Consider the following 17,293-nt stretch of genomic DNA (forward strand, 5'->3'; position numbering starts at 1 on the left):
AGATAATTGATATCGATATTTTTGGAAATGTCAATAGGAAAAATGCATTGACTATTTTGAAGTGGAACCAGAAAATGGCCGCCACTGCTATGCCCTATCTAGAATCATTGGCAACACCTGCGAAGGAAGTAAGGAAGAGGCCCAATTTCTTCCCAATATGGCTGCTGTGCATATAGAGCCTATGATACTGTACATGGGGGCTCAGGAGGTGAATGTGAACTGGTCCTGTTCTGTGGGTTTCTTCACCCAGCCCCCCAGGCCGGCCTTGTGGAAGGCCTGGACGAGAACCTGCGTGGCGCCGTGGTACTCCAGCACCGCCCGCTTGGCCTCGTGGTACGTGGCGGGTCGGGGCGTGTGGACCCTCAGAGTGGACGAGAACTAAACGCAGGTCACACGGGAGACGAAGACGTTTTAGATATCAGTGCATTTTTATAACTGGCATGAACAAACACATTGAGTAGCAGTTGTGTAAAGTAACTAAGTGCATTTACTCAAGTACTGTACTTGAGTATGCAATTTTGAGGTGCTTTTACTGTACTGGGGTAATTCCAATTTTCAATACTTTTTACTTCTACTCCACTACATCTCAGCTGCAAATATTATACTTTTACGCCAAGGTATATGGTCTGATGGTAATAGCTGATCAGCTATTTTCGGCACAAACATTTAGTGCAGAGGGCAAAGAATGAGGCGGCCAAGTATAGACCCCTGGGGGACCCTGCACTGTCTAACAAGTCTATGACACCTGATTCGGATGCTTTCAATGCATTGAATGGGACATTATCACCTTTTATTAGACCATTGAATGGGCGAGTAGGGCGACACACTGACCCACCCGCGACTTATCAGACCATTCATTGGGTGTTATCAAGACATACTGACCTACCGACGGAGATGACTTAAATAGTTTTGGTTTTGGTTTTGGTTTTGGTTTGGGACCATGACGGAGGCGCGCAGTCTCAGGCGAACTGGAGCCCCGCGAAGGACCACCGAGGGAGCTAAAGCGACCGAGTTGCCGTCCTGAACGTTGTGACGTTTGCCTGAGCCTACTCAGCGCCGTTGGAGTTATGTACCGATAGGTACAGAATGGTAAATCATGTTGTGGGGACTGCTCCGCCTCCGAGTAGGTCAGTAGCTCCTGATTACGCCCAATGAATGGTCTGACAAATCGCGGTAGGTCCGTATATCGCCTACTCATCGCCTACCCGCCCATTCAATGGTCTGATAAAACGTGATAATCTCCCATTCAATGCATTGATAGCATTCGAAGCCGGTGTCTATGAAGCCATCTATGAAATCTATGAAAAAGTTTAATCTGCAACACAATGTTATACAATATTTATAGTGGAGGGTCCCTGCTTCATATCTCTCTCTCTCTCTCTCAGCTAAGGGGTCCTTGGCCTGAATAATGTTGAAGACCCCCCGCATTAGACTTTGTCTCTCTGCGTTATGGTCCAGAGTAGTATACTGTACCTTGCCGTGCAGTCTCATCCAGCGGCTGTAGAGGGCGTGTTTGCACAGCCTGGAGGGCCGTCCCAGGTCATCCTTCCCCGTGGTGGCGTTGATCACCTCGAGTCCTGGATCTCCCACCGTCCAGTTCACGCTGAAGTTCGGCGCTTTCCCCGGCTGCCGGGCCTCTGCGTTGCTGATCCCTGCAGAGCAGAGTGTAGAGAATTATGTGAGGGAACCTCTGCTTTTGCTGATACCTACTTAAAGTACCAAAAAGTAGAAAGTACTCATTATTCAGAATGTCCCATTTCACAAGTTTTCAAATGTAAACAAATTATAAAAATCTTTTGAAAATAGCAGATCTACAAGCTCACAATGCGTCGCGACGCATTGTGAGCTTGTAGATCGGCTATTTTCGATTGGCCGAAATATATATAGGGCTGAAGTGGTTATATGTTTTGTAATAATAATACCCTGAGGAAGACTGTATTAGTCGAAACGTTGGTTTCATTTCATTAAACTTTTTGCATCGTGGCTAGAGTTGTGCGGCCTCATTCCTTTTTCAACATTATTATCTGCCGTGGCCAGCACCTCATCAACTCAGGTGTGCGCTCCTCACTCTGTGTTTGCCTTGTAATAATAATGAAAATCTAAGTTATTAGTAACTAAAGTTATCTAATAATTGTTAGTGGAGTAAAAGTACACTATTTGCCATTGAGATGGCAGTAGAGTAGAAGTAAAAGTACTGAAAATTTAAAATACTCCAGTAAAGTAAGAACATGCCATTCGGATGTAGTTTATTTATTTATTTTTTATTTTATTTTATTTGTTTTTTATTAAAAAAAAATCTGACCTACCAATGCGAAAACAAATAGCTTTCATCATGTTGCGCATGATCAACAATAAAGTTTGAGTGCATGCGCACTGTTTGCGCATGCACTCATTGTAAAGCGCTTTGAGCACTTCACAAAAAATGCAATTCATTATAACCCTTAACTAATATAGTTGGTTTCACTATTTTGTTTAGCCAGAGCAATTGTACATGTGCACGTGTGTGTTTATTATTGAACTACTATACATTATTTTATATAATTATATATTATATAAAATATTCAAATATATTCGAATATTAGAAATAATTAAGCATTGAAATTCAAATGGGATTATAGAGGAGAAGTGACAGCCCTAGTGTGAACCACTGAACACTGCAGCTTGCAGAGAGCTTGTAGCAGTCTATAGTGCGAGACAGACTCTCTGTGTGTGTGTGTGTGTGTGTGTGTGTGTGTGTGTGTGTGTGTGTGTGTGTGTGTGTGTGTGTGTGTGTGTGTGTGTGTGTGTGTGTGTGTGTGTGTTGTGTTTTCCGTCCTCCTCACCGCTGAGGAGGGGCTTGTTGAGCGTGAAGGGCTGCGGCAGCTCCTCCATGTCCGCGCTGATCCTCTGGTACACGGCCCGGGACAGGTGGTCGGCGTGGTACAGGCTGCCCAGGATGATGCTGCTGAAGTACAGAGGCTCCGTGAAGTAGCTCATCAGAGAGCCCTGGAAGCCCACCACGTTCCACCTGCAAGGACACACACACACACACACACACACACACACACACACACACACACACACACACACACACACACACACACACACACACACACACACACACACACACAGTTTAGCAATGTATTTATGTCCACACATAGGGACAACATACAGGGACACAAATATTTTAGGTGCAGTAAAGGTTGCATTCACAAACTCATGCATATGTCCTCATGGTACAACGCGCATGTCATTCAGCACTCCATGGACACAAGTAGTGGCGGCTATGAGCTTGTAGATCTGCTATTTTTTTCAGATCGTGATTTCTTTTTTGCAAATCTTTGGATATACGTATTTTTAAAGCGAACATTTGTAACTCAAATCTTTGCTTCTGAGGATTTTACAAATGTCTTATAAATCCTAGCTATTAGTGATGAGCGGGTTGGGTTTTTTCATGACCCGCACCGCCCCGCCCCGCGACGGAACCCAACCCGCATCAACCCGCCCCGCGAACCCATATATAAATCTATGGCTCAACCCGCCCCGCGACCCGCAATTTTCTTTTTAAATTCTGTAAAATCATGGTCAGAAAAGAATCCCCAAGTATATTCAAACTGTTTTATTGTTATTATTCTTATTCTTATAAGGAATACAGACAAAACAAGAGCATGTGATTATTTTTATTTTTTTTGCGTGTGAGAGCGGCTGACCCGCTCACCCACAGCCCGCATAATTGCATAAATTCTGACTCGACCCACCCGCGCCGCGGGTTGACCCGCGGGTCCCGCGGGTTACGGGTCGACCCGCTCATCACTACTAGCTATACTATCAGTGGTTCTCAAAAAAGGCCGCGGACTCCCATCTCAAAATATTTTGTTCCAGGGACCCCCAGACATTGTAAGAGAGTCAAAAATGTTTAAAAAAATATATATATATATTCAAAGATTTGCACACATTTTCACCATTTTTCAAAAATAGCAGATGTACAAGCTCGTAGCGCGGCACTCGAGCTTGTATATCTGCTATTTTTGAATAGCCAAAGAAATCTTACAATGACAGAGATGCGTTCCCGGTCTTAAAGGGTTAAAACAAAGACAATACAAGTGTAACTAAACATGTCATTGTCATTATGGGCCATATCACTTACATAGCCCTCCACCATATTACCCTAAATGAGTTCTTTAGATATGGTCTTTGTTTACATTTGTTTACCCATATTCAATAAACATTACAGAATGTACCTGAGATTATTTGGTCAGCGTTGGCTAAATCTCACTGAATCACTGAAAGCCATCAAAATGCATATTTAAATGAGGCTGTATGTATTAGAGCAATGCAGCAATTCTTTAGATAAAATAAACATTATAGTTACTTTCAAAAGGGTAACTTAGTAACTTTAACGTTACATAGGCTGAGCTCTGATAAAGTATACACTGCATATACAAGTGTTGAAGACGGGGGCAATCTGTGCTAATGGCTAGAAGTCGACATTAGACTGGTGGCGTGGGCCTTTTTAAATGGTGAATTCCCCGAGATTCCCTGGTTATTATTTTCCCAGAGATTCTTAGCACAGTGCCAGGCTCCCTGGCTTTGAATCAGAAGGCCCAATCAAGCTCCTGTGTCCTGAAGACACTTGGTAGAGCAGCTCACAGAGACAAACACATGGCTGCACCTCAGGTCCTTAGATTACATCCTCAGAGTCATTTCCTACACTTGCATCCTTTCTTTGCATGTTAGTCCCTCCCACAGAGGAAACATGTAGGAAACGAGAAGAGGAGAGAGGAAAGGAGGACATTTTGTTCACAGAAGTGGAACGTGAATTCCTCTTAAGTGTCATGTCCATTTCTGATGACAACAACACAGCTGACACACCCCCTCCCACTCCTAATCCTATTTCCTATATGTCCTTTGAACAGGCATAAAGCCAAATTCGCTCACTCCAGCTTGACCCGGAAATAGTTTCGTCCCAATAGAGTACAGAAGTCCTGACGTCACTCGTTCATCCCCTGGTTCGTAAAGTAATGTCTCTATGGAGAATAACATTGGGTCATCTTAGAATCGTCTCATATAAGAATTGTGGTCCAAAAATAAACAAACTGTCTCGGCGATATTGTCAGGGAGGAGGTTCTGTATCGTTTATGATAGTCAGTCACTCATATTTGATACAGTATGTTCCTGGCGAAAATTTTACTAATTCGGCGGAAGTAACATTAGCGTTTTCTCACCGTCAGTTGATATCCAGTTCATATCCATAAGAGTCAAACCGCCGGGGTCATTTGTTTATTTTTGGAACACAGTTCTTCTTTGATGCGATATTAAACACGTCTATGGTCCTCCTCCACATGTGTACGTATACATGTGGCCGAAAACACCGGCAAAATGGCGACCGACCGAGATAGGACAGATCAGAATAAGGACCTGAGATGCTGTGTACTGATGAGACCTGCGGTAACGAAGCTCAAAGAGAGAAACACAATGATTGTACTGATGACACGTGGGCTATGGCAGCTCACGGAGAGAAACACAATGATTGTACTGATGACACGTGGGCTATGGCAGCTCTCAGAGAGAAACACAATGATTGTACTGATGACACGTGGGGTATGGCAGCTCAGAGAGACAAACATAATGATTGCTACACGACAGGGAGGTAAAGTGGCTTCTTTTCAAACATTTCATAATCATTTGAATTGCAGTTGACTCTGGTGGAAGAAACAACAACATACTGAATTAAAGGAATTATCCCACATCATATTTCTTGTTTTGAAAGGAAATGAGAGCTGAATTACTGCTGTTGTTCCAACTGCACAGTTCAGCTGATGTCTTTGTAAATCAGACAATAACACTACATTACCCATAATACATTGTGGCACTGACTAGCAGACAACCAGCTGCTCACTGTACAGATACATATTTCTTGTTTTCTTCTGCTTTGTAAAACCTGTTCATTTCTACAGCAGAATGGTCATCATTCAGCAGTACAGCAGACATTATGTACTGTACTGTCCTATATTTGCTCCAACAAAAAACAACCAAAGGATTAATATTACTGTGGAAATCAGTTAATTTGATCACCATGTGACCAACGTATTTTATGATGATTAACTACTGTCAATTTCATCACAATCCGGGTTGACAATCAGCTATTAGAAATAATTATTGTCATTTACAAATAGCAGAAGCTTAGTACAGCATAATGTCTAGACTGTGGGAGCAGGAAATGAATAGACGTAGGTTTCAAAAGTCGACACGTTTTTTTCCAGTAACTTAGGAATATATAACATACTCAGAGTCTCAACTGATATGGAAATTATGTCATGAAACCTTGTGTTTACATTTACATTTGCAGCAGCTTGCGTGTGTGCGTGTGTGTGTGTGTGAGTGAGTGTTTGTGTGTGTGTGTGTGTGTGTGTGTGTGTGTGTGTGTGTGTATGTGTGTGGGTGTATGTGTGGGCAGTGGTGGAAAACGTACACATTTTTTACTTAAGTAAAAGTATCAATACTGCAATGTAGACATACTCTTGTTACAAGTAAAAGTCCGGAATTGAAAATGTACTTACTTTACTTACTTTCAGAGTAAAAGTAAAAAAAAAAAGTATTGGTATCAAAATGTACTAAAAGTACAAAGTACTCATTATGCAGAATGTCCCATTTCAAAAGTTTTCGAATGTATACAAATATTTAGAAAATAGCCAATCTACAAGCTCACAATGCGTCGCGTTGGAGCTTGTAGATCTGCTATTTTCAAATGGCCGAAATGAGCTGAAGAGGGTAGTGTATGTTTTGTTAAAAACTGTAGTGGAGTAAAAGTACAATATTTGCCTCTGAGATGTAGTGGAGTAGAAGAAAAAGTATTGAAAATTGAAAATGCTCCAGTAAATGTTACTTAAGTACTGTACTTGAGTACATGTACTTAGTTACTCTGCACCACTGGGTGCATGGGTGTGGAGGCAGTGACAGTACCTGGCTATCTTATCGCTACAGGACATGGTGAGAAGCCGCTCCCCTTGTAGAACTCCGTCCCAGGTCTGCAGGGTGCTGCTGGAGCGCACCGGGATGGTGCCCTCCCCCGACTCTATCTTGGTGCGCAGCTGTCCGCGGGCCTTCCTGTTGGGGTGCCTGTCCCCCTGGTCTGTGTGACAGAAAGGACATCAGTTTGCAAGCCAGGCCACTGACACGACCTTAAAGGTAGGGTAAGTGATTTTCTTTGGTTAAAATAAGTGTTAAATAGCTCTATATTCTGATAGTAATCATTGCTATAGAGTTTGTGTTCTGTAAAAGGAGTCTCCTTGTCTCTCCAGCTCTTTATGAAACAGAAAATGCATTTTCGTTTCAGTTTCATTTCCAATTTTATCCAATCAGGATAGAGAACTCAATCAGGATATAGATTAAACAAGTGGAATTGGAAGTGATGACACTAAGAAATAAGCAGGCAAAATTGGAACTGGAACACTATAAAAATGAAGCTTAAAAATGGGTACTTTCTCCTGATTGGCTGAGATTTTGACACCTACCGGAAAATGTATTTTCTGTTTATTAAAGAGCTGGAGAGACGGGGAGACTCCTGTTACTGAACAAACACTCTATAGCAGGGGTGTCAAACTCATTTTGGTGTCCGGGCAAGATTGGTCAAATGGTGACTTGAGGTGGGCAGGAACCAGTTGCGGATGCACATGCGCACTCACACGCATTCAGTTATACAGCATTGTTTTTCAATCTGTTGTCTTGTCTCAGAAAACAAACAATGCAATTTGTAACAACAATAATAATAATAATAAGGGTAATAATAATAATAATAATAATAATTACCCTTATTATTATTATTATTATTATTATAATTAGTATAAACCATTTTAAGTAGAATAATTACATTTGAAGTTAAACAATACCTGGTAATGTGTGTGGGTGGTTAAATAATTACATTTATAGAACAGTGGTGTAAAGTAACTAATTACATTTACTCAAGTACTGTACCTAAGTACAGATTTGATGTAGTTTTACTTTACTAGAGTATTTCCAATTTCCAGAACTTTCTACTCCACTACATCTCAGTCACTGCTATCTACAGTATATCACTTTAAAAAATGTTTTATGAAGATTAGCTACTTTAATTATTTACATTTACAAAAATAGCAGATCTACAAGCTCATAGTGCCGCACTATGAGCTTGTATATCTGCTATTTTTGAATAGCCAAATCAATCTTAAAATGACACAGATGCTTTCCCAGATTGAATTTAAATACGCTCTGAGTTCAATTAATACTGAGGATTTCACTGGGCAAGCTCCTGAGAAATAAAAGAAGCAGCTTTGATACATTTAAACTACCTATTACCATTATTATATTTTCAAAAATATCACATTTACATGGTGTAGCCAGCATGAAAATTCATCTAAATCACTTGCTGCTCCCAGACACATCTCTTTGCTTGAACAAACTCAGTTTTCATAACACTGCACTACGTTTGTGTGTGTGTGTGTGTGTGTGTGTGTGTGTGTGTGTGTGTGTGTGTGTGTGTGTGTGTGTGTGTGTGTGTGTGTGTGTGTGTGTGTGTGTGTGTGTGTGTGTGTGTGAGAGTGAGAATACATGTCCGTGCTGTGCTGACTCCTGTGTGAGGATCAAAGAGTAGCCATTACTACTCGACTAGTAGTTGAATAGACTCTTAACGAGACAATCAGCCACAACATTCCACAGCTGGGGAGACAATGGCAGGGCCATCAGAGGTACTCAGCCAAGTAGCAGCGAGTGAGGGAGAGCTGCTTGGCCGCGCACAGCAAGTGAGTGCAAAATGCGACTCTGTCTGTTAGATGTAGTATCAATTTACTATTTTTAAAAGTATTTCCTGGGCCGCCACGGACCTTTCCGTGGGCCGCAAAACGCCCGCGGGCCGCGAGTTTGACACCGCTGCTCTATAGCAATTACTATCAGATTACTATCAGAATATAGTGCTTTAACCTTTTAACGAAATACTTTTTGTTTTAACCCAAATATATCACTTACCCTACCTTTAACCCACATTCCCCCAAATCCTATAAACTACCATGAACCCTAAAGACCCTATTCTGGGCATATGTCATAGTACTGTAGGTGAACATTTGGCGAAAATAGGCGAAGGTTGTTAAATATTTCAGATCTATAAGCTCACAAAGCATCTCGTCCGAGTGCAAAAGAGAGGGGACCAAGTATAGACCCCTGGGGAAACCCGTCAACAAAGTATATAGGGTTTGAACCCCTTACAGGTGGTGTAAGTGATATTTTTGTCTCTCTTCCTTCATTGCCATTGAGTGTTTTTCAGTAACAGGAGTCTCCCCGTCTCTCTAAATCTTTAGTAAACAGAAAATACATTTACAGTTCAGGATACTAATGTTTATCCAATCAGGAGAGTGAAGTAATAAGGGATAAAGGCTATAAAAAAAGTGAAACGGGAAGTGAAATTGTAACTGGAACACTATAACATTGAAGCTGATGAAATATCTTTTGTAGGGTTCTCTCTCCTGATTTGATTTATATAGAGAGCTTTAACTGTTTAACAGAAAACATATCACTGAAAATTGTTGCCCATAATTTTTGCCTATAATAACATAACATAACTAGATAAAGTGCTCCTCGGAGCACAGGTCTCCGCCAGGTCAGATACGTTATTGTGGCCTCCTGGTGGCGCTATAATAGGCCAATGTGAAAAGGGTGCCATTTATTCTTAGGTCGTTCACGGCAATCGGACACTGCATTCATGATTTGAAGCATTTTGTTCCAAAAATGTGTTTTGCTAAATTAGACCTGCTGGTGGCGCTATAACAGGCCAATGTGAAAAGGGTGGCATTTCTTCCTCGGCCTAGTGGGAATGTGCGTGTGAAATTTCACGGAAATCGCACGTTGCGTTCATGGTTTGAGGCAGTTTGTTCAAAACGGACCAATCCTGCAAACTTTGGATGGCAACCTTAACCAATAAGGATGGAATATGGGAAATCGGACAGATCAGGGTTGATCACATGACTATAGAGTTACTGTGTACCGATTTGCATGACGTTTGGTTAAAAACTGTAGGAATAATGTGAAAAAAATGGGTTTTGCACAAATCGGCCTCCTGGTGGCGCTATAACAGGCCCATGTGAAAAATTTGAGGCAGAGGTTCTGAATTGGCATCCAGGGAGTGTGTGTGCACAGTTTCGCAGCGACCGGGCCAACGGTGCCGGAGATTTGGTGGTAACACACGGACACACGGACACACGGACGGACACACGGACGGACACACGGACGGAGGATAAAACATACTCTCTCGCCATGCCTTACGGCCTGGCGGAGACAATAACAACAGGTTGACAGTGGTTAATAGCACGCACAGTCATGCTGAACAACGTTCCAATCGTGTCAATGCTCCCAAAAGAAGAGAGAAAGCAAAGCAAAAAGGCCATTAAAGAAATATATGTGGCAGTGTTGTTTTTCTCCACTAACCCTCCATGTCAGCTTTGTGGAGTTAGAAGATGTTTAGTTTATGTTTAGTTCTAGTAAGTGAGAGGATATGTTTAGTTAATGTTTAGTTAATGTTTAGTTAATGTTTAGTTCTAGTTAGTGAGTAGATATGTGTAGTTAATGTTTAGTTCTAGTTAGTGAGTAGATAATGTGTAGTTAATGTTTAGTGTTCTCAGTAGAATCCACTCACCCTCCATGCCGGCTTCGTGTGGTGAGAAGATGCGTGCGTCCCCGCAGGGCGAGGTGCTGATGTACAGATGGAACTGGATGTTCTCCTTCAGCTTGAAGCCGTGGTTGTTGTTGTCACAGCGGCAGAAGACCGAGCTGTGCTGGTCCTCTTTGTTGGTGCTGCGGACACATACATAGCAGATATGTAGCTTCTTGTCCGCCCTGTCAGGTGATAACAAGCGGCTTGCTAGCTCTCATGCATTGAAGGAGGCATGAGCTCGGCTCTAGGCTCTCCCTAGGCTAGCAGAGGGAGTGTAGCGCCATGGATTACTTAGACAATTGGTCATGGGTGAAAAAATGGGTTACAAAATCGTGGGATAAAAAAAAAAAAAATTGGAGAGAGCTTTTCGTGCCAAGGAACCCCAAATTGATATATTAGGCCCGCGGACCCGCATCTGAAAATGTTTTGTGCCAGGGACCCCCAGAAGAGAAGAATTGTGTAAAAGAAAATGTAATACAAGCTTGCAGCGTGGCACAGAGTGACGCGCTGTGAGCTTGTAGATCTGCTATTTTTGACAACCACTGTTCTAACTACCATCACTGTCTAAATACTAATAATGTTCTGAAAAACGTATGGTGCTATATATATATATATATATATATATATAATACAAGCTATATATATATATATTGTATATATATATATAATACAATATATATATATATATATATATATATATATATATATATATATATAGCCTGGGATCAACACCGTTTTCGGGTTTATGATCTGGTCGGGAGCGGAAGTAACCCTACGTCACCATCCGCGTCACCAGGCTGCCGGAACCCGCAAGCCACACCCCAAAATAACTCCGGCCACGATCAAGGGCATTGTAATAGGGCCTACCTAATAAATTTCTTTATGCGCCGTAGTTTAGCTTATTTTTATTATAGTATTATATAAATGTGAGTGTACTTTCCGTAGACTATTTAGCGTCTGTCTACCTTTGTTATCCCACAGGGAAATTCTATTCCATTTAAATAGGGATTGGGGGAAACAAACAGGGGGAACGCCCGGAACCAGAAGCTTTTTTATTGTTTTTATTTTTTAGGCGTGGTCTAGACCAGATCACACAGGCAATTTAATAACGAATACCAGGCTTTCCTACGAGGTGGAAAGACTGGTGATGCGAGGTTAGGTGCTATATAGTTCAAATCGAAAATGGCACAGATGCTTTCCCGGTTTTAATGGGTTAATTATAATTGATTCATACATTTAAATAAACGTACACACATCCCCCAGGCATTCGTTGCTGTTGTCCAGCGTTATATATGAAGGTCTGCCACGTGGCCTTATTTAGTCCCAAACTAGCAGTCAGAAAATAGCATTTTGACCAACACAGCAACAGGAGTGGACATATGAGTTCATCTGAGTTCATTCTGCAGCGGGGTTGCTCACTGTGACAGTTCAGTGCACGGTGGAACTTTACCTTATAGCTTATTGGCCTGACCGGTCAGCTATTGCTGTATGAGTGAATGAGAGTCAAAGCAAAAATCAGACATCGTCTGTCTAACGGGAAAATGGTACTACCTCCTTTTTTGGCCTCCTGAAAGGTGAATTTTCAGGGCTGTTTTAAATGAATCCAGCGAACTGCATTTTTTGAGGGATGGGGTTAGACTATTCCAAACCTGGGTGGCTGTGGGTCCCAGGGGATGGCAATGGCCGCCCCCTAGCCTTCGCACTTAACCTCAAATTCAGTCCACGCCAATGAATCGCAACGCAACAAGTTGCAACTTGCAACCCCGTTGCAGGTTGGTGCAGTTTTGGGATGCGGTTGCAAGTTATAACCAAGCAGTTACAACCTGTTGCATTTTTTTGTTGCAAAAATTATTATTTTTTGCCACCCCACTATTTCCTTCAGAAATGCCCTCTCAGGCCTTACAGGGCTGATACATAACCATGCTATATGCCTGTCAGCTGTAGACTATCACTCCCCATACGCTCTCACTGCACTGATTGGTGCCTGTTTAAATAAGGTTGCTGCTGCTATCTGCTAAACTTCCTTCACCGCCCCAGCCGCCACCTGCTTCGGTTCTGCTCCGTATGCACCCTGAGTGGGTTTCAGTGGTAAATTAATCCTCATGGGGGATTAGGCAATACAGTGCTCCCTGCATGCTTTATCAGGTTTATTTCATGCTGTTTTGCTGGATGGCGGCAGCAGAGAGCCCTCCACGACGGTAGAACCATATACTGCCAAGTCAACATTACATTTAATGGTCTGGTTATGTGATACGGTATAGTGTAAGTGGTAAGATTATCAAGAGGAGACATGAGCCAATTAACTGACCTCTCTGACAAGCGTCAATGTTGAGTTACACACTATATAATTGAACTAACATTAACCTGAGGCCGATTCTTTTGAAAAAAATAAAAATAACGTTTTTTCAAAAAAATCTATGTTGCTACATGAGTGGTTCTCAAACTTTTTCATGTCAAGGACCCCCAAAATGACATGCATTTGGCCGCGGACCCCCATCTCAAAATATTTTGTTCCAGGGACCCCCCGGAAGCAAAGATTTGAGTTACAAATGTTCACTTTAAAAATATATATATATATATTCAAAGATTTGCACACATTTTCTCGATTTATCAAAAATAGCAGATCTACAAGCTCATAGCGCGGCACTCGGTGCCGCGCTATGAGCTTGTATATCTGCTATTTTTGAATAGCCAATGTGTAAAATAATGCGTTTTAGCTCAAATCTAAAAATGACACAGATGCTTCTCCAGGTCTTAATGGGTTAAAGGTAGGGTAAGTGATTTTCTTTGGTCAAAATAAGTGTTAAATAGCTCTAAATGGTGATAGTACTCATTGCTATAGAGTGTTTGTTCAGTAACAGGAGTCTCCATGTCTCTCCGGCTCTTTATTAAACAGAAAATGCATTTTCAGGTTGGGATACCAATGTTATCCTATCAGGATAGAGAACTCAGTCAGGATATAGATTAAACAAGTGGAATTGTAAGTGGTGACACAAAGAAATGAGCTGAACCAATTTGAACTGGATCACTATCAAAATGAAGCTGATAAATGGGTGCTATCTTCGGATTGGCTGACATGTTGTCACCCACCTGAAAATGTATTTTCTGTTTATTAAAGAGCTGGAGACACATGTAGACTTCTGTTACTGAATAAACACTCTATAGCAATGATTACTATCAGAATATAGAGCTTTTATTACAAAACTTTTTGTTTTATTTTTTCTTATATTTTGTTTTTTTTTGGCTTTTATTTATAGTTGTACAGTAGGGACAGACAGACAGGAGACGGGGGGAGAGAGATGGGGAGAGGACATGCGGCAAAGCTCGTCGGGCACGGGAATCGAACACGCGATGCGCTGTCAGGCTACATTGAAGCCTATAGGTGCCCGGACCGCTGCGGCAGCCGTCCGGGCCTAGTACAGTATATCCTTTCTTAGATTATTTAATGTTAACTAGTATACCGCTGTTCTGTTTGAGAGGTGCCGTTTCTTATCTTTTTGAGTGTTGTTTTTTTTGCCTCCACAAGAGAGCAACCCCACCAAGTCAAACTCCACGCGCATCAACGTGCGCGTTGGCAATGAATCCATTCTGATTCTGTGTGCTTTTGTTTCTCTCAGCGGTACAATTCTTAACCCTTTTAGACCGGGAACGCGTCTGTGTCATTTTTAGATTTCTTCGGCTATTCAAAGATAGCAGATATACAAGCTCGCTACTGTATGAGCTTGTAAATCTGCTAGTTTTTGAAAAATCGTGAAAATGTGTGTAAATCTTTGAATATATATTTTTTTAAAGCTACATCTTTTTGTACTGAAATCTTTGCTTCTGTGGGTCCCTGGAACAACATATTTTGATATGGGGATCCGCGGCCAAATACACATCATTTTGGGGGTCCTTGACATGAAAAAAGTTTGAGGAACACTGATATTATAGCAACATATTTCTTTTTCAAAAAACTGTCAGAAAATAGCAGATCTACAAGCCCATAGCGCGGCACTCGGTGCCGCGCTATGAGCTTGTATATCTGCTATTTTGGAATAGCCCAAAGACATCCTAAAAATGACACACAGATGCGTTCCCTTCCCGGCCTTAAAGGGTTAAGGCCAATTCACACTTCATCACACGATTGTGTCGCTGGATGAAAAGAGATGATTTTCAAAAGGAAAAGCAAGGCGGCGCGTTGTGAATGAATGAATGAATGAGCCCCCCTTCAGCCCCTACAGAGACTCACCTGAGTAGGCCCTTTCACCAACCCCTAGGTGGTGTTGGCGAAAGGGTTTGCTCTGTGTGGAGTTTGCATGTTCTCCCCGTGTCTCTCAGGGTAGTTAATACCCTCACAAAAACATGTAGTAATCCTGGTCACTATACCGCCTCCCCCATGACAGCCGGGGCGCCTGATGGAGGGGAAAGGAACTGGTTGGAATAACGTGTTTTTTCTGTTCTGGCCCCACAGTGGTGGATTGAACTTCCCACTGACAGGACAGCAGAGTCACTGCCCATCTTTCACTGCAGGCTGAAAACTCACCTCTTCAGGAAACACTACCCTTCCTCTTTGCCTGGCCTACTTGTGGTTAACTAGTTTAGTCGATACACTTATTTGTTTTAGATCTTGCTCATTAGGTTTCGAGAGCCTACCAGGCTTCGAAGCCTTATTACATCTCTACTGTTTCATGATCTTCCGCCGGTTTTGCCAGTTCTGGCCTAACCGCGTGGTCACTTTTTATGAAATTCGGCAATATGGTAGAGGGCTATGCCAAACGGCGAAAACCCGAAACTCACAACCATTGGCCAAAGGGTGGCGCTGTAGCACTCAATTGAAATATGCCAACTTTGAACAGGTACAACTCATGCCCTGTTTGACCCACAGCCATGAAACTTCGATGCACACATGCGTCTCCTCATGCCTAACAACTTTCACTGTTTGACTTTTGACCTCTGACCTTTAGATCTCCCACCATTTCGAATTCTATGAAAAGCAGTAAAAAGCAGTAAAAATCAAACTCCTCCTGGGATTTTTGAGCAATCTGTACGAAACTGTCTACACATGAACTTTGGACCAATGCCGACAGAACTAAGCAAGCGGATTTTCCATAAGTGAAAACGTTAAGCTTTTATAAGCCAATGAAAATTGCAAGTTTTATGACAATTATTCATCTGCCCCTAACACATACATGCAGACTCACATTTGTTTGACACTTTGCAATATTGTAGAGGGTCATTCCAAGTATCACTGAAACCAATCTTACTCCAATTGGTCAAAGGGGGGTGCTATAGCAATTTTTTGAAAATGCAAACTTTAAACAGGCAAAAGTCATGCCTCGTTTGGCCGACAGCCGTTAAACCTGCTTACACATGTGCCTTGACTCATGAGGAACACATGTATCACTTTGACCAGTAAGCTCTGCCCTTAGATTGTCTGCAATTTTGAGCAGTTTGAAAAACATTTAAATCCAGGATTTCTGAGCAATTTGCGTGAAACTGTGTCAAATACATGTTTGAGGCCCTTTTTCACAGGTTCAGGTGTGTTGGTTCAATAGCTTGATCGCTTAATCATCTGCCTTGAAACCATAGGGTAGCCGGTTCAAATCCCACCTCAGGTAGACTTCATTATAATTGCATTGCACACAACATGACTATATCAATGAATACATGTGCAATTGTTAAAGATGACGAGAAATGCATACTTGAAAGTAGTTATTTTCAATGTATGACGTACTTCATTCGCCCTTTTGTTTTGTTTTGTTGGATTCTCCCTTTTCACTGTTTAAGGCTGTGTATTGGATAGCTCCACCAGTAGAGTGTGAGTCTCATGTGCCGAAGGTCCCTGGTTCACAAGTCTATAGGTCCCTCGTTCAAACCCCAATTTAACCGGTCCAAATATAATTTACTGAACAAAAATCATGACTTTGTTAATTAATGCATGTTCACTTCTTCTCTCTCGCTCTCTTTCTCACTGCCTCTCTCTCTCTCTCTCCCTCTCTCTCCCTCTCTCTCTCTCTCTTTCTTTTCTCTTCCTCTCTCTCTCTCTCTCTCTCCCTCTCTCTCTCTCTTTCTTTTCTCTCTCTCTCTCTCTCTCTCTCTCTCTCTCCCCCCTCCTCTCTCTCTCTCTCTCTCTCTCTCTCTCTCTCTCTCTCTCTCTCTCTCTCTCTCTCTCTCTCTCTCTCTCTCTCTCTCTCTCTGCCACTCTGTCACTGTCTGTCTGTCTGCCAGTCTGCCACTCTGTCACTGTCTGTCTGTCTGCCAGTCTGCCACTCTGTCACTCTGTCACTCTGTCACAGTCTGTCTGTCTGCCAGTCTGCCACTCTGTCACTGTCTGTCTGTCTTCCAGTCTGCCACTCTGTCACTGTCTGTCTGTCTGCCAGTCTGCCAGTCTGCCACTCTGTCACAGTCTGCCAGTCTGCCACTCTGTCACAGTCTGCCAGTCTGCCACAGTCTGCCAGTCTGCCACTCTGTCACAGTCTGCCAGTCTGCCAGTCTATCACAGTCTGCCAGTCTGCCACTCTGTCACAGTCCGCCAGTCTGCCAGTCTGCCAGTCTGCCACTCTGTCACAGTCTGCCAGTCTGCCAGTCTGCCACTGTCTGTCTGTCTGCCAGTCTGCCACTCTGCCACTCTGTCACAGTCTGTCTGTCTGTCTGTCT

General features: G+C 42.4%; 1 protein-coding gene across 1 annotated transcript in view; it reads right to left on the bottom strand.

Moving 5' to 3' along the window:
• Positions 1-201: 201 nt before the first annotated feature.
• LOC311040975 (double-stranded RNA-specific editase 1-like) overlaps positions 202-17,293 on the bottom strand; it is a gene marked incomplete at both ends in the record, with an annotated part of 29,344 nt that continues 12,252 nt past the window's right edge. Inside the window, 5 exons of the mRNA XM_084051413.1 lie at positions 202-378; positions 1,474-1,652; positions 2,823-3,007; positions 6,943-7,111; positions 10,640-10,797. Coding sequence (XP_083907539.1) covers positions 202-378; positions 1,474-1,652; positions 2,823-3,007; positions 6,943-7,111; positions 10,640-10,797 — 868 coding nt within the window. The remainder of the gene's footprint in view (positions 379-1,473; positions 1,653-2,822; positions 3,008-6,942; positions 7,112-10,639; positions 10,798-17,293) is intronic.

This window comes from Gymnoscopelus microlampas (assembly GCF_963454915.1).
Source record: "Gymnoscopelus microlampas genome assembly, chromosome: 24".
Classification (NCBI taxonomy): domain Eukaryota; kingdom Metazoa; phylum Chordata; class Actinopteri; order Myctophiformes; family Myctophidae; genus Gymnoscopelus; species Gymnoscopelus microlampas.